This window comes from Mya arenaria, chromosome 17 (genome assembly GCF_026914265.1).
Source record: "Mya arenaria isolate MELC-2E11 chromosome 17, ASM2691426v1".
Classification (NCBI taxonomy): domain Eukaryota; kingdom Metazoa; phylum Mollusca; class Bivalvia; order Myida; family Myidae; genus Mya; species Mya arenaria.
Window position 1 is genome coordinate 19,189,725 of NC_069138.1, and position 18,741 is coordinate 19,208,465.

Genomic DNA, 18,741 nt, shown 5'->3' on the forward strand with positions numbered 1-18,741 from the left:
CAGAGTTATATCCCTTGACATAGTAAAAATGAGCTAAAGGATCTAAAAGTTTATGGCATGAATATCTTTGATAGTATAACTATTTAACCTACATTTAGTGATATGAAACCTTTCAGTTGCTCTATTGTTTCAGTTTACCATCTTAAGTGCACATGTCATGATTTGCATCAAATTGAACTTAGAACACAGAGTTATTTACATAGGTCATAGAGAGCTTAGTTTGTTTGCCCATATTCTGTTTTGAATTTTTCTGTTCAAAGATAAACAGCCTAGAAATGATCATTTTGTTAGAGAATGAATTTGAGGTGTGACCATCAGCTGGAAATATTGCCTTTTCATCTTTGTAATATTCTAAACGTAAACAATTAACTCATCCCAAAAAGCTGTTTTCATCGTTTATTTTAAGAACAAGGGTTATTGCGTAAATGATACAAAACAAAAGTAGAACAAAAGTGATATTTTCTATCCTTAAAAAGAATACAACCTTATAATGTGTCTATCAGTTCAAGATATTGAATAGCTTCATGTAATAATAAAAAACAAGAACATGTTAAATGCACTAATGAAGTATACACAAGTTTATAGCCACACAACATACAGTTATGGGACTGTTCATAGTGGTGTTTTAAATATAATTTCGAAGATAATTACTTGCTTCAGTGTATTATCTTAATATATTTCACCGAGTGATTACCAAAAGCTATATTGCATAAGTGGCTTACTGGAAGTCTTGAGTGAAATATTTGCTTTGGGGTTTTTGCGGTAAAATATATTGAGATCTTCAAATAAAACGGGCATATTGCGTTTTTATTCTAAGCCAAGTAATTATTTTTGAGATTGTAGTTTTTTTTTTTTTTTAAATGTGCCAATTTGTATGCGAACAAGACATCTTTTCTGGAGCAACGTCATTAAAATTGCCATTCCAGCCCTATATGCGCTGAATGGAAGTGAGAATTAGCTAATATATCAAAACAATAAAAAATATCAATTTGTAAAATTCACAGTTTGAGACAGTGTAATATCATTTTTATTTCACTACAAAATCTGTATAAATCGTATTATAGAAAACATTCAAGCTGTAAATGAACCATGCATGCAGTAAACATCACATGCCTTGTCATATAACAAAAAAAGAAGGAAAATGCAGTATAAAAGCAAATTCAACAATATATCGTATACATGTTTGGCGTGAAGAAACACAATAATATCTCTAAAAATTGTAAAATACCATAAATATATGAAATAGCAACAACAAGGTTAATAATAAGCAGCTTTAACAAGCATGCTTGTTAAATAAAGTTAAGCATTATATATGCACAAGTAAATGTAAATTTTAAAAAATTTAAGATCTCAAAAATATTTTTTTTTAAAATCCTTATAAGGAATATACATGTACAAGCAAAAGACAAGCATTGAAGCACAATTCAACAGCCACATTAAGTGACAATGGGCCAATTTGTTAATGTCATCTTTTTTAACTTTCAAATATTTTGCTCTGAAATTAAAATTGATCCACCCATTTTAGCTGTATGAATGTGTCATAAAATATTTCACCTTGAAAAGTTAACAACGATGTCGTTAATCAGGTTAACAACTTTTAACAATGTTCTAAACGATTATGCCAATATGTACAGTTTTGAATAATCATTAATTTTTAAGACTGTCCTCAAAAACACTGCTCTCTAAGTAACCAATTAAAACAATCTGTATCAATAATTTAAAGCTGCACTCTCACAGATATACCATTTTTACAACTTTATTTTTTGTCTTAGAAAGAGCCAATTTTTCCATAAATATCTGCAAACCAATGATAAAAGATTGCTGACAAAAGATCAAACCAAAATTTATGTTTTATGGCTCAAACCGTTACTAGCCGTTTATGAAAACAGCATAAAACATCAATTTGGAACTTAAATACAATGTATATAAAGCTGCGATCTCTTTTTTGTCAGCAGTCTTAAATAATTGGTTTCCATGCATTTTTGCAAAAATTGGCTCATTCCAAGACAAAAAAAAACGTCAAAACATTCAATCTGTGAGAGTGCAGCTTTAACCGTTTAACAAATTAACATTGTTATCAAAGTTACATGTCTGTGATTCAAAAATTGCTATCAGTTTAAAACAGTATGTCAAATAACAATCAATTAACTTGCATGAAAGTTTAATGATTAGCAAATGACGAAAATGGTTTCGCATGCAGATTTACCCAAACAATAAAGTCTTTGGTCTTTTTTGCAATTTTGACCAAAGTGACACAATCATCCTCAGCTTTATGGGTTTGTTGAGGCCTATTGCCGAATGTTCTCAAATAAATTTCTTGCAGCTTGTACGAGGGTGGTTTTTGTGGTGATGGGGAACTGGGTGAGTGATTTGTTTGAGACCCAGATGGTACATTTATCGCTACACTGTTTGCTTGTCTTTCTGGTGTTTTATTGGAATTTGTTGATTCATTGTTCTTTGATTGATTTTCAAAAAGCTTTTGATCATTTTGATCCTCTGAATCAGAGTCAGTATCTGTCTGAGAGGTTTTTGACTGAGCCTGGCTACTACTGTTAGGTTCTTGCTTCACATTGTTATCATGTTCAGTAACATTCTCACCAGAACCACCAACTTGCTCAACTGTTTCTTCAGTGACTTCCATCATGTTAGCTTCTCCAAATGTTTTTGGACCAGTGGATAACTTAATTTCACTTTGCTCCACTCTGCCAGTAACTACAATATACCCTGATCCATTTGTTACAAAGCAACCAGCATTTATTCTAGTAGTTTCTGTAGTATTTGTTTTACAGTTTTCAGCTGGATTTGACTCACGAGTTGCGTTTGTATCATTTTCAGTCTCAATATTTTTTACACCAAAGTCAGTCTTCTTTTCTTCTTGATCAGGCTTAGATGATTCGTATTCAATGTCTTTAGTCTCAGAAATACCAAGTTGCTTTTCAACATTTTCCAAAGCTTCCAAATAAATGTCATCTTCCATACCAACAGAAAACTGACTGTCCAATTCACCGGGTTTTCTTTCATTTTCAGATCCATCAAGCATCTTATTTAGCACACAATTTTCACCGCTTTCACCCTTTTCCAATTCAGCATTTGTTTCTTTTTGTTTATCTCCAAAACTGAGCTTTCTTCTGCATCTTGCTTTTGATAACTGGAAGTCTCTCCCATCTACGTTTTCTTCAGAGTTTTCAGCATTACGTTCTGCTCCAAATACCAAAGTCCTTCTAGCATTGTTATTTGTATCATTTATTGTCAGTTCTCTCTGATATCGACTAACCGGTGAAGTATTCACCTGCTCTTCAAGTCTTCGGATCTTGACTCTTTCATCTTGCGATCTTGCACCATTTATCAATTTTCTCTTCATTGGAGCTAAAGGTTCCGGCTTTACTGGTTCTCGGCTTGGGGTTCGATTGTTTCTACATTGTATGCAGAATTGACAAATGCAGGGAACTTTTCCGCCTGCAGGTTCCCAACCGTCCAAGGCACGAAATGCCTCTAAAGTATCAGCACATAGTAAGGTTGCGTCTAATGACATGCTGATACGCTTGAGCTCTTGCATAAGCAGAGGAAAGTCAAACTTATTTCCATTATGAGCTAGAAGGCAAACTGGCTTGGCCAAATTTTGTAGGAAACAGGTAAGAAGTTGCACTGTTTCACATGAGAAAGGTTTCTGGCATTCCAAAGTGTCATTGTATAAACCTGAAATATAGCAAGAAAATGATTATTGTCAGTGTTTCATTTTAAACAGCAAAACTTTTTTACAATTTAACATGTTAGAGATTTTGAACTGACCAGAATGAAATAATAGCAATCATGAATGAAACAAACTTTTCACTCCTTATAGGAAAATTAAGGGCATTTCTTTAACTTAGGTCAATAAAAAAAATATTACAGAAAATCAAGATACAGTGGTGAATATCAAAAGTGTGGGGTAATTTGCTGTATATCACACCTCCAACATGAATGACCAATGTCATTTGTCAAGGACTGGACACACGGTGACACATTTTTTTCCATATTGGGTCTCTAAATTATTTTGTACCAAAATGGTGTCTCTACATGTATGTATGTATGCCTTTTTACAATTAACAACAAACATCAAATGATAACAAAATCATTTATGATGCAAACTGACCTGTCAATACACTGGCAGAAGCAGAAACAGGCTTGACTGGGTCCAAGCAGATGGTTAGTTTATTGGTCACTCTTGGGAATATTCCTGTCCCCTGAAGGTCCAGTCTGTTGACGGCTACCAAGCACAGCTCCGTGATACGTGTTCGAGTGCATAGTAGATCTGTGCTTTCAAGGTCCATGAAGACGAATGACGCAATGTCATGGTCATGCAAGCTCTCAAGTGCAGATGCCATCCTTAATTGGTAAATGTCTGCCTATTGTGACTGTACTCAGCGTGTGTGGTAAAAAATATTTCCTCACAGATCATGAATCCATTGCGTAGTTGTTTCCCTCCTACAAGATGAAGGACATGAGGTAAGTAAAAGGTTCTAACAATATTATTATCAAGGGTTTTAGCCAGGTTTGAAAGGCAGGGTGCTAAGGATGGAAAGGGGACATTGCATCAGGCTGTGAAGAAACTAAAAATATTATAAATTTGACAATAAATCATGTTAGATATGTGTTCAATTGAAGCAGTTTAAAGTTTTATCTGCCAGAGTAATAAGTAGGTATGTATTTATTATCATACAGTTAGCTTTTAAACTAAACAGAAAATCTTTGATTATCATCAGTATACTGCATTTAACTCTAGAAGGCAAAAGGGTGCCAATGCTGGTCCCCTTAGTTCGAGAAGGGTGCTACCGAAAAAGAGTGCAGCACCCTACTTTATGATCATCACTGTAGGGCGTTGGCAGACTTGTATAAACTCAACAACAGCAATATGATCATCACTCTTGTGGTACAATGGTACACACACATGTTTCTGTGTAGTGGAAGAGTACCACAGGAAACTCACTTACCCAGCTTGGTGATCGCTTGAACTTCAACGAACAGTTTTATATTACTTTTTGGGATGTGTTTAATATGCAGTAACATTTTTTAATAATAAATGAAGTTATGGGAGCCAAAACTAGGTGATAACTAATCATCCTGGCTAGGTTTAAGTAATAAGTTGGTGAGAAATAAGTGCAAGTTTAACCTACAGAAAACAACAACACCCAAAACAATATAAAAGCAACATCATATGAATAGGACAATTAAGTAATAACCTACTGTCTTACACCAGAGAACTACGAACGGTATTAGAAATCATGTAAGCAGATGTGAAAAATTATTTTCACAAAAGAGATAGATAGATAGATAAGAACGCTAGTTCTCTTATCAAACCTACGACTTTAAATACCAATTTAGAATCTGCTTATGTTATAAAGCTTATATGGATGAACAAAACAACATATCATTTATCTCTTACCTCGCAGATTGTACAGCGATGTTTACAAATCTGTCAGGTTGTGGGATGTGTATTGAGATTGTGTATTGAGAAGTCAACATACATGTACATGACGCGATGACGTCACACGTTCCAGATAAAACATGCACCGCATCGGGTCACAGTGCAGGAAACACATTTACAAAAAAGTTAGTTGGATGCAACACGCTATGGTTTTGAGGTTTTTTTTCGCGATAACTGAAATTTAAACAGTTGCTATTTCTTTAAAGTAGAAGTTCAATAAATCGTTCATTCTTAAATAACAGGGTGTGTACTTTAATGAAATAGACTTTGAACTGGTAGAAAATCCGCATTGTTGCGACCTTCCATGTACCCACGTGAACAAATCAATTTTTCATTATTTTTTTCAGTCGGTATGATTGTTTTGTATCTTAACAAATCAAAACCATGCAAAAAGAAATGTTTTGTCGCCTTAATTGTCTTCAAATATCCACCGACTGTTTTATCACCCGGCAACTGGCTTAACTTAGATCGGAAAGGAAACCCGTGTTACAAATGGGTGGAAAATGTTCACGGAAAATCATCCGTTGCTTGCCTGGCCTATCGGGACCGCTATTGTGGCCGTGGCGGCCCCAGCTTTTATGCACACGAAACGGAGAGGCTTCTCGGGTGTGCAAAGAAACTGTCAACCTTAACTGTGTCAGCAAGGTTTCTGGTGGCTATGTCTGATTGATTAACGGATCGAAGCGTCGATGTACATGTTCAACTGGTCACGCGAACTTGTGTCCGACAGTAAATTGGCCTCTGAGTGATGATTGTGCTCCGTATGACGCCCGTGTTCCTCTCTCCATGAAATCACATCTGATTCGGTGCTACAGTCGTCTTCGGTCGTAACCACAGTTTGACTGTTCATCTTACACCAGCCCTTACATGATGTCATTATCCCAAGAGACAGGCTCAAACGAAAACAGGAGGTTTCTGTTACAATATGGTGCGCTCCTGGTACACGGGGATATCTGGGTAAAAAACACCGACAACGTCACATTGATCGCGTACTGTCTGTGAGTTTATTGTTTCGAGACTTGCGTTTAGGCCAGTTCCATATGTAACCAACTTCAAGACGGGTTTTCTTGGATTATCGCATAGATAGGTATTTGTCTTGATAAAACAAGGGAAACTCCATGAACAAGCCCAGTAGCCTAAAATTTATCAAGCATCCTGTTCAAAGTCAAGGCATAAGGTTCAATGTCAAACAGATACTAGTACCAAGCTAGAAACACAATGCTACAATTCAACACACATTAAACATATATTAAAATGTCACCAATGGTAAGTTTTGGGGTAATCGCATTGGAAGGGTCAGCGGAAACTATAGAGGAATTCAAAGACAGCGTGTTCCTATGCATGGTCAGCAAATTGGTATGCATTCTTCATGCACTTATGTATTGCTTTGTCAAAGTCCCTAACATTTTATGAGACATAATATACTGTCAAAACATTTGTATGTTATGTTTTCAGCCAGATACTATTACGATACTATTTCCCGGTCTCTCCTCGTAAAATCCGGTCTCATCCGGTCTCATACTTCCCGGTTCATAACGTATGGCCCCAGGCAACGCATTGTATTGCCGATGTTTGTTAAACTACTTTTACAATCTAATTTGCTTGTATATGTAACAAATGGGATAAAATATATGAACACTGTCTTAATTTATGCAATATGTTATATGTGTAAACTATTTATGCAAATAGTTAAAGGTGTAGAGAAGATGCGATAAAAATGCTGTTTTTTTTAAAACAAAATATTGAGGACCGCTAGAGTATGAAGTAACTTAAAATTGCACCTTAAGAATTATGTTATGTCAACTTTAACTTTAAGGTGAACCTTGATATACTAAAAGAAATGAGTTCAGTGAGTTAAGTAAGGTACACATTACGTCTCCATTTTTGTTTATATTTTTCGTGCTATTCGCTAACATTGAATTAATTCGAATACGAATTATTATTTCGATTTTCGTCATTATTACACAACTTTAGCATAATATATTTTATTTGTGAACTTGAACTTTGCAATGAATCATTACTTTATAACATAGCCTTATATACACCAATGTTGTATGCTGAACATGAATTTGAGAAAATAAAGGTATAGACATAACTAAATGTAAGAGCCAAACAGCAGCTGGGGGTGTGAAATAAAACAGGCTTATCAGTTTATGATGTCATTAACGAGGGACAGACACTAATCGCTGACGTATGCGTTGTATAATGCATTGACACCTTTCGTGGAATTACATTACTGTGAACTCTTCATAAACCTGTTATGAAGAGTTCCTTGACAAAATATAATAAGTACAATAATAATTAATTAACTACTGAACTATTCGGGAGGCTATTTTACAAATGAAAGATTGTCTTAGTTATTTGGGCCAAAGACATATGAACGCTGTGTCTGCCAAATTAAGACAACAATTTATGCAAATGAATGGTCTGCAGGATACATCTACAACGCCATTATATGTTTTACAGTTAAAATCATGAAGTACAGATAACAATTATCCAGACAACAGCCAACCATAGTTCATATTCACTTTGAAAACACATATCACTGGACAACTAGCATGTAGACGACCAGAGACACTGATAGCAGTTATTACTTTGACAGTTTATGTGAAAACATTAAATTGCTCAAGAGCAATATTCAAATACAGCTATAATATTATATATATTAATGAAGACAAAATATGTCGGGACGAAATCCATGATTGCTATAGAAACACGGGTAAATTGATATACATTGAAAAAATCAATATTTTTGGAACTTTTTATCATTAATTATTTCATCAGTAATAATCATGTCCGAAGGCCCAAATTCGCGCGATGCGGCTCATATAACGTTTGTTTTCTTAGCACGTTAATCAACTGTAATATTTTGAAATCCTATTAACCCCCCCACCCCGCGGTCATTCACACATTTTCGATCACGCCCGATAGCTACTGTACAATTTTGAAAACAAAGACCGGATGAGACCTGGACCGTGACAAAGTATGGATGTATGTGTACGTCATCAACGTACTGCAATACATTTTAATTATATCAACGTAAGTCGACCTAAAACATTTGACCTTGCAACTGATTTTGAAGTGAAGTTATTTATATTTTACATATTTGCTTAGCGGAGAAAAATAGTACTGACTAAAAAGTATCATATGATCTGTGCAAAGGATGTTAGTAAATATGGCAAAATGATATTGTTGGAATTTAAACCTCTGTCACATAAAAATAAAATTATACATTTTTAAAACGGTCGCTAATTTTATGATTTTGCACCCACGTTGTCTTTGTTTTGCTAACAAGTATATAACAAAAAAACCATGGAAAATGCCGTTTTATCTGGTACATTTTTTTATTAATCCTTTAATTTTGTGTTGATCCTTTTTTGTTGCCGAACATCCCCACCACCTACACAATTTGATAGTAGGTTAATCTTTCATAACTTTAACCCGTTTCTATTATAAATATGAACATATGTTGACCAAAGAAAAATATATGAGGACCCTATAAGTATATGATCATGGAAATATTATAACCAGCTAGATACACACTTGAAGTGATGAACAATGTATTATGATGAATTTTGTGGTGTAAGGGAGGTAACAGCGTTTGATTAATCGCGAGAGAAAACTTCATGTCATCTGACCCCAAATACTTGAACTCGGTGCAAATTTTACTCCGACGCCATTTCTATTTTGGAAGGACGTTTGCCGAAAATATTGTTCAACTGCATTGTATTTAACAGGTAAAGAAGCAATAAACCTTTGATAAAAACGATATAATTAATTATTAATTTAGTATTGCAACTATTTAATTAGCACATTCCCATTAAATAATCGCAGCAGGAAATGCCAGACCCCGCCCAAATTCTTAAAATTCCTCAGACGAAGCCTATGCCATATATGGTGTTAAAGACTTATTATGCAAATGATGGCAGCTCGCAAATGCCTTGTTTTATGTGAAGTACGATCATACAGCCAATAGGTAAAGATCAATGGCTGTCTACAGTTTTGACACATGAGTCATTCTGTATCACTGCTTAAATGCTTTAGCCTTTGCCAAGTTGACCTGAAAAGAGGCAGATTGTTGTTTCCTTTTCTGTCCATTTCTGATATACTTTTCTACTTAATTATATATCAAAGACTGAAAAATCATGTAGCGAGTAAATGATCTGCAGGCCAAGGCCGACATAACCGTAACATAGTCTAAAATAATAGACATGTTATACAGGATTCTTCCAATCCCTAACGTCTAGACGGGTTTGTGCAAAAAAAACCCGGGGTGTTTTGAAAAATATTGAAATTGTATTAAGCTAAGTTATTTATGGTTTTAGGGTTTATATTCATATTTTACCATGTAAGTGAGAAGTTATTTTGCACAAAACAAGCATTTAATGCATTAAAACACATTATTTACCTTTCCATTAAAACGAAAGTTGACTGACACAGACAACAATTATGCCAAGCGGAACAACTCGACCCAATCGTAATAACTCGGCCACCTCCGACAAGCTTCGAGATAGACCTCGTAAATACAATCGTAACAATTCGTCTATGGCCGAAATGTTCCGATTGTTTTAAAACTGTGCCCTGAAACCTTGTTGGTGCCCTTCATGTATATATCGATATGTTTTGACAACAAGAAATGAAAAAAACACGTCAAACTCATAATTATCTGTAGGATATGACATTTTTATGTATGGAACTGATATAAAATAACGTAATCTGGTAATATTTCTTGTTTTTATGATATTTTTAAGATGCTAAATGCTTTAACCCGGAATCCCGATCGGAATAACTACCCACTTTTGATACTTAACAATTTGTATGTGAAGGATTTGCCATATCAAAAATCATTAAAAAAATCCGTAAACGTACAATTATTTGGACTAAACCGTAACATAGCCTATAAGTATAAAGTTAACCTTGGAGGAAAAGTGTGCCTGGTGTGGGGCTTGAACCCACGACCACCGGAACACAAGCACATAGCTCTAACCAACTGAGCTAACCTGGAGGCTGGTTCTAGCCCACACATACTACACTCCACCCCCAATTAACCTTTTAGGCCATCAGAGGCACTCCTCCTGTTTACTGCTGCCACAAGTAAAGTAAACCTTGGAGGAAAAGTGTGCCCGATGTGGGGCTCGAACCCACGACTGCCGGAACACTAGCATGGAGCTCTAACCAACTGAGCTAACCGGGTGGCTGTTTCTAGCCCACACACACTTAACCTACACATACATGCCCCTGTGCTCAAGCTGGGAGCAGGACTTTTCAACTTCGACCCTTGCAAGTGCCCCATTAAGCCTCAATAAATGTGCATTAGAACTGCCCTCTGACCTAGCACCCTGCCCCTTTTCAATTCTGGCTTGAGCACTGATGCCATAATTCTGGAGAAAATACCAGGCGCTTTTGACTCCTGTTGGGGGATATTGCACGAATGCCTACATAGAGCCAGTGGTCAAAATTAGCAATAGCCGTGGAAAAACTTATTTCAGGTTTGCTTGAACGAGATGGATTTCATATTTTATTCTTCCAAAACCTTTCAATGACTGTGGGACTATCAGCAGAGGAGCAGGTCTCAGACAGGAGTAGATTTCGGAGAGTCACAATTTTTTCTGTTTTGGAAAAAAATATCAAGTGCCTGTTAAAAATCAATTAGGTATTTGTGATCACAAATCACAGATCACAGATCTGTATTATTTGTTCAGAAAAAGTTAAACTTTTCACTAACATTCGATCAATTCTGTATATGTAACTAAAAAGGTCAGTCAAACATCACAGAAGGTCAAGATAGGACATGGTTATAAAGGAGCCATATGTTTATTATTTTGATGACAATGGAAAGCATCTGATTTGCTTTTAATTTTTTGAATTATTCAGAAATGAAACAGGAAAATTGAAAAATAATGTCAATTTCAGGAAACATTTGAGAACTACTGTCAAACTAAAATTTACCCCATTTGTACACCTTTTTACGGAACAATAGGAAACAAAGATATGTTATTTAATTTAGGTTAATTTTGTTTGTGTATTACTAACAAAGAGCTGAAGTTCACTGTTCTGATTTTTTTTATCGCATAACCATGAAAAAAATTCAATAAGTGTCGAAGATCTACTCGTATGCTAGTGAATCTAGGTACCTGGACATTTTTTTATTGAAGTGTTCTCTGAACTAATGGAACAGGAATTCAATGAAAACAGAAGAGCTTAAAGGAACATCAATCTGCCACTTTTCACCTCAGCTTAGCATACCATTCTAGGTAAACAAGTTTCCAGAGAGGATATGCACATGTACAGAAGGCCCATAACTCTGGTTTTAATAACTATTTGACTGAAAACAACAACAAGAGAAGCATTGACATTTGCTCCAAAGTGCTATTTTCTGGAAGAGAAGTGTAGTGTAGGCCCGGGCATACATGAATGCGGTGATTATAGGACTGGTATCAGAGCTACAGATAACTATTTTTGTATTTTACACCCTTATGCAATCTAGTAAAGTGTATGATTCACCCTTGGGTCGTTCAATAAAGTGTAATGGTGATTTCTAAAGTGTACTGGTACATTAAATTACAAATATGAATGACTTATATTATTTAATATACTTTTAAAGCACATTGATGAGAACTTATACATAATCGAAATGTTGCTCAGCAATTTACAAGTCCTGTTTAATTTGATGAGCAACATTTAAATTCTGTTTAAGTTGATTTACACAGAATAGAATTGATTAAAAATAAGGATACGCAGCAGTTATGTCCCTTGGGGGATTTAAACACATTGCGTAGGATAGTGGTTCGATTTTAACAAATATTAAAAAATAATTAGTCAAAACGGCTAGCATAAAAACTCTGAAGAACGTTACGTCCTAATTATTTTCTTTAATCGTACAAACAGCTGTTTGATTTGACGTCGTAATGGGCGATGTTTAAAGTGTATTTACGCCCATAACGACCCTTATCTGTAGCTCTGTGGTATGCTTCTGAATCATTTATAATTCAAGAGCACTCTAAAACAATGAATGTGAAAGGAATAATTGGTGTAATTTTTTGTTAATCACATGGCTTTGGCAGTTTTCAAAACTATAGAAAACCCTGCATTGAAAAAATACTTTCCAGACTTGCTGAAATAGTATATTTTATATAGCAGAGCATGTTCATCAAAGTTTTCAAGCCTTAGTGTAAAAATTAGGGCTAATTCATCTAAAAGTCTTAATTTTTATGACTGCTATATTGTAAATATGATCACAGCATTATGTTTGGATTACCACAGATCACTTTTAAAACCTTAAGGAAACCTGAGAGTTATTAGCCATTTTGTGTTCAACTTGGAGCAGATAAGTGATCATAAAAGTCATGTGCCAAGAAGAATAGAAATTTTCTTATGTAAGCTCTGTAGCTTAGCTGGAAATCTACAGGTCTGGAGCATATTATATTAAAGCCCTCCAAATTCTTACAGTGATACTTGGCATTGACATTTTTAACAGGCCCTGCTGTATAAAATCGAGAATTTAAAGCTGCACTCTCGCAGATTGACCATTTTAACAACTTTTTTTATTTTTTTGTCTTGGAAAGAGCAAATTTTTGCGTAAATATCTGCAAACCAATGATATAAGATTGCTGACAAAAAATCAGATCGTAGATTTTCATATTTCTGTTTGAAAATTAATGTTTTATGGCTTAAACCGTTTACTAACGATTTAAGAAAAATGCATAATACATCAATTTTTGAACTTGTATATAAAAATCTGCGATCTGATTTTTTGTCAGCAGTCTTATATACCTGATTTCCATGGATTTTCGCAAAAATTGGCTCGTTCCAAGACAAAAATTAAAAAAGTTGTCAAAACGTTCAATCTGTGAGAGTGCAGCTTTAAGCAAGCCTTGAAAGCACTAAATACAAGTGTAGGCACAGTCTTTACTGTGTCAAGGATCTCGGAGATACAGATACAGTTCTGGATTAGTTTTCTCTAAAAGATAAGAAAAATACCCATTGTGCTCAATAAAATTATTATCAGGTTTATATTAGCTTTTTCATCTGCATTAAGAATTCCAACAGGTAATTTCTCTCCATAGTAACAGATCGAAATGAAATAGACTGCTGTGGAATGTACAAGTATTGATATAATTTTAATGGAAAATGGTTTGCTATACTTGCTAGATAGAAAGCGTTAGCCCCATTTAATGATTGAAAGGTAGTAAGGCCAGAGTTTTTATTAAGCATTTTTCGCATTTAAATTTTGTTCTTTTACTCTGTTAAGCCTAGCTAATGAAATAACTCTTTTTCTTAGGGATAAGCCACCAATTATGTGCTTTCTAAAGGGCCAAGAGCCCCTTGTAGGACTTGAACCCACAACCTCTTGGTTAACACCATAAGACACGCGAACCTACAGCATGTGGTTCAAGTGCTTTCATACCAAAAACAAACCAAGGCTTTTAATATCTTGTTGGAAGTCCAATTCAACATTGCAAGACAATAATATGGTTGTTAGGCCAATGTGATTGCTAAATTATTAGATTTCCATCCAAATTGTTTTGAAATGGGGTAACATTTGTTTTTTGTTTTTCTTAGATGTTTCTTTTACTGTTGAATATGTGTTCATGCCCTTTCTTATTGCATAAGGGACCATTAACATGAGTTTCTAGACGAACCATGAGCACTATTGTTAAAATTCTCCTTTTTATATGTGAATGATTACATCGACACTGACTGGTTTGAATAAATGCTTTCCGGACAGTACCGGACTGATACGCAAATACAGACTCCAGTTAAACAATTTTATTTCAGTCATTTAAATTCAAGGGGCAGAAAAAAGAGTGGCCTTATGTGAAGTTTTTACAAAAAAATCCATTTAATAGCTGAAAGAATGTTGTTTCAGCCAGTGTTAAAGTTATACCTATGTATAGTGTATGTTATTATAAAGTGTTACAAAAAAAGTCCAGGGATAGCAAAACGTGTCCAGCAGCTGTTACCAGAGCTGAAATATGATTTTCAGTGTAAAAGTGACAAACTTCTAACCAGACAATTCCCAATGGACCAGACTAGACTGATGAGTCAGCCAAATTACACATAGTTATACACTTCAGAATTATATCAATAGTCGTAAATAAGCTCTTACTGGTTATTATTTTTGTCAAATGTCGATCTTATAGCACGCAAAACCTATAGGTATCTGTAAAAAAATCAACCTCAGTGATATAACAGGCCTAGTCTAGAATAATAGACCTGTTATACGCTATTCTTCTAATCCCTAAAAGGATTTCGCCATATCAAAAATCATAAAAAAAATCATTCAACATACATTTATTTGGACTAATAATGGACCATGCATAAATTCAAATGTTTTAATGAGCAGAACATCATAAAAAAAAAAATGTATGATTTCATGGAATTAAAAAATTCTATAGATTCTTTCACACAAAATCCCATCCCACTAACTCGAAATTTCTCATTTTTTGAGTATTTAGTGTTTTTCAAAGACAACCAGATTCTGACCAAAAATTAAAAAAAAATAAATACAATTTAAACTTAAGAGGCTTCTGAATAAGGCATAAATTAAAAAAAAAGTTTTGTTTTATCGTTCAAGTCGATTGAGTTAAACAAGATCATGCATTGAAATTAAAACCTTTTTAAAGCCTGTTAAAGGGATAAGGAGGTTGTAAAAAATGTTGCCACCCACCCCTCAAGTGTGCCTGGTAAAAGGATAAGGAGGTTGTAAAAAATGTAGCCACCCACCCCTCAAGTGTGCCTAGTAAAGGGATAAGGAGGTTGTAAAAAAATGTTGCCACCCACCCCTCAAGTGTGCCTGGTAAAGGGATAAGGAGGTTGTAAAAAATGTTGCCACCCACCCCTCAAGTGTGCCTGGTAAAAGGATAAGGAGGTTGTAAAAAATGTAGCCACCCACCCCTCAAGTGTGCCTAGTAAAGGGATAAGGAGGTTGTAAAAAAATGTTGCCACCCACCCCTCAAGTGTGCCTGGTAAAAGGATAAGGAGGTTGTAAAAAATGTAGCCACCCACCCCTCAAGTGTGCCTAGTAAAGGGATAAGGAGGTTGTAAAAAAATGTTGCCACCCACCCCTCAAGTGTGCCTGGTAAAGGGATAAGGAGGTTGTAAAAAATGTTGCCACCCACCCCTCAAGTGTGCCTGTTAAAGGGATAAGGAGGTTGTAAAAAATGTTGCCACCCACCCCTCAAGTGTGCCTGTTAAAGGGATAAGGAGGTTGTAAAAAAATGTTGCCACCCACCCCTCAAGTGTGCCTGGTAAAGGGATAAGGAGGTTGTAAAAAAATGTTGCCACCCACCCCTCAAGTGTGCCTGGTAAGGCAAAAGAATAAAACTATTAAATCTTGCCAAATATCAATAGTTAAAACTTATACAATTCCAAATAAACGATAATTTTATATTTTGTTTAAAATGTAATTAGGTGTATAGTGCACATTTAAGCATGTACACATTTCACATAATTATTCTGTGTATCTTGATTCAGAAATCTATTTAAAAATAAATGATAGAATACTCTGTGTATGGCTGGTTATGATTTATTATGAGACAGATTTTAATTTCCTAGACAATAATTATACCAAAAAATGATAATCCAAACTCAGATTCTTGTAATGGTTTATTGCAATCTTCTGCAAGTCTTGGCAATATTCTGATAACAATTTCCGAGAATAATAAAGCATACAGACGCTACGTTATGGTTACTATATAAGGTATTTTGCCGCAGATTGAAAATCGAGATATATACGGCAACAGTTACTTTCTTTCTTGTGTCCTGAGTTTCATAGCATAATCGTTGTCTGGAAATAATTGATTTCTGTATTAAAAGGAGATATCTGGAATTCGCTTTTAGATTGTAGAGGATTATACAATAATGTTATTTGTGACAACTTTTGTGTCTTGTAAAATTCAATGAGCTTTATTGTTAATAAAAAGGATAAATATTTTTCTGTATTGGAAATAATGACTTTCTGTCAAAGGATTAAATGTACAGATGGAAATTGTGATTTTTGAGCAAAAAAATAAATGTACCAAAGGAATCAGTGACTTTCAAACAAATAAATATATGTTGAAATTTGTTCATAGGAAATAGTGATTATAAGGGCATAATGAAATAAGGTTCAAAAAGATTTGGTGATTTTATTTGTCAATTTGAAATAATGGCTTAATGCAATTGTGAATGAATTCCTTAAAAGGAGTAAGTGTCTTTTTAAGCAAATTAATAAATGTCAGACAGGAACGAGTGACTTTAAGCAAATGAATAAATGTCCATTTTTAGAGGACCATCCTGACTTATTTTTGGCGGCTATATGTATTTTGTTTTGTGTGTATACTGTATATTACGGACTTTACAGCCTTCTACTGTTTTTGGCAAATTTTGCATCTAAATGTAAGTACATGTATTTTGCTTGATTGAAAAAGCTCAACATGTTCATTTAACATGTGATTTATTGAAGACATGAGTCTTGTTTAAACGATATAAAATTATTCTAGTTGTATAAATGAAATAGACAATCTTAAAAGGAATACTATACAAGCTGTTTGTGAAATAAGTAAAAGCATGCAAGCCCTGTGCTGGTTAAATTTTTTGAAGATTTGCTGAAATTCTGGATTTTATATACCAGCTGGGTTTCTTAAAAAATAGTGCCATTTAGCAATTAAGGAAGAATTCTGGCGTGTGTTCAAAAAGTTGTATTTCAATGACAGTAAAACATAATGATAAACATAGAATAAAAAAGAAATTATACGTGATTCAAAGCCCTTGCATTTTGCAGTAATAGAGATACTTAATTTACCAAAGAGGTTAAATAGAAACTCGTATCCATTTTTGAAATGCTATTTTCATGCCTCATGGTAATCAATTAATGTTAAGATTCTGTATGTTTATTCAGCATACAAATTCGTGTGGTCTTCCATGGTTGTGATTCTGTCTGTTTATCCAACATAACTTTATGTGATCTCCCAAGGTTAAAATATTATGCAAACTCAGCAAGGGAAAAGAAATTTAAAACTTGTCTTATCAAATTCCTCATTATTGTTATGCATGACCACCCAGGCTTGAGTTTTATAAAGAAATCTGATCTTCATATTTTGAAGTGTGTTAAACAGCAAGTTTATTTCTACTTGAATTCTTTCTAAATAACTCAGTTATTTTCTATGTGAACTTGAATACATTTTGGATAATCATCATAAGGTAAAGATGCTTTGTCAAGATTTTGATATATTCTGATATCAGTTTATTAACCTGTCTCTGTGTAGGTTTTGGGTTGTTTTAGCTGAATTTGTTGGTGAATCCCCTTTTGGAACCAATTAATGACTTGGCGGTCATATTTGTCTAGAGCTTTCTAAATGATTTAAATCTGAAAGGCGGAGACATGAGTGCTAACAATAGATAAATCTCAGCTTTAGCAAATCATTGCAAGCACTATATATTTTACCAGTGCTTGGGTTGCTGGCTTTTTCTAATAATTTAATCAATCATTTATTGTTTCCTACACAAACATTACAGGAAAAAGTTTAGCAAATTGAACACAGCTCATTTAGTTTTGTAATATGATATTTTGTAACAAGTGCTACATTAAATAGAACTCTTATGTTGTCTCAAAAACTGCTTACTCTGCGAAATAATATCCTTCATGGATTATTTATTTATCTTGTAGGCGTATGATTATGTAAGGGCCTGAAACAATCCCCTGACAATTGAAATTTGGTGATTATTGCCACAATCATGTCCTTGGATGTATGTTGAATGGGCAAGGGAGGTAATTTTATGATGTTGTTTTCTGCTGTATTGATTTCTGTAGACTGGTTACATGAATTGGACAAATATTTGGGAGAATATCTCAGAGGGGAGTCTTAAAATAGTGTCAGGCTGTGTGTGTGGGGAGGTGGGTTTTTTCGGCCATTTTTATAGCCAATAATGCTTACTTGGCTATGTTCCAAATGCCAAAAAGTATGGGGTTTTTCCCCAAATGTTGAATTTAAATCTTTTTTTTACTTTTTTGAAAGCTGTAGTTTAATGTTGTATAAGTTATAAAAGCCCACAATTAAATGGTTTAAGATATTATTTGAGTATATTCAACTTACATAGAAGTATTTATCAAAAAAATCCCAATTGTGTTAAAAAAACATTGTGAAACTACCAATTTCCAAGGGTATATGGTCATATTTCTTTAGGTAAAAAAACATTATTTCTGTATGATAACTAAGTCCTTAGGGTGTTAGGGTTAGGGATAGAAACTACATATTTGTAAATCAAATGTTTTTTACCTATTGAACATTTTTCAG

General features: G+C 34.4%; 2 protein-coding genes and 1 non-coding gene across 15 annotated transcripts in view; 1 reads left to right on the top strand and 2 right to left on the bottom strand.

The window, feature by feature from the left end:
- Positions 1-383: 383 nt before the first annotated feature.
- LOC128222701 (uncharacterized) lies at positions 384-5,536 on the bottom strand. Its single transcript, XM_052931794.1, has 3 exons — positions 5,423-5,536; positions 4,133-4,464; positions 384-3,696 (listed from the first exon to the last, which is right to left on the bottom strand). Exons 2-3 carry the CDS (start codon positions 4,362-4,364, stop codon positions 2,162-2,164), a joined length of 1,767 nt encoding a protein of 588 aa, XP_052787754.1. The 5' UTR covers positions 4,365-4,464; positions 5,423-5,536; the 3' UTR covers positions 384-2,161.
- Positions 5,537-9,096: 3,560 nt separating this feature from the next.
- The window catches only part of LOC128224829 (spectrin alpha chain-like), a 57,243-nt gene continuing 47,598 nt past the window's right edge, over positions 9,097-18,741 (top strand). For 12 of the 13 annotated variants that reach the window (XM_052934896.1, XM_052934900.1, XM_052934901.1 and 9 more), the window contains exon 1: positions 9,097-9,201. The gene's annotated coding sequence lies outside the window, so the exon portion shown is untranslated. Of the gene's footprint in view, positions 9,202-17,519; positions 17,648-18,741 lie in introns of those variants that run through there. The other variant, XM_052934898.1, reaches the window with a different exon arrangement.
- Positions 10,396-10,472, bottom strand: Trnat-ugu (transfer RNA threonine (anticodon UGU)). The gene has a single exon. It is a non-coding gene; the product is annotated as a tRNA-Thr (tRNA).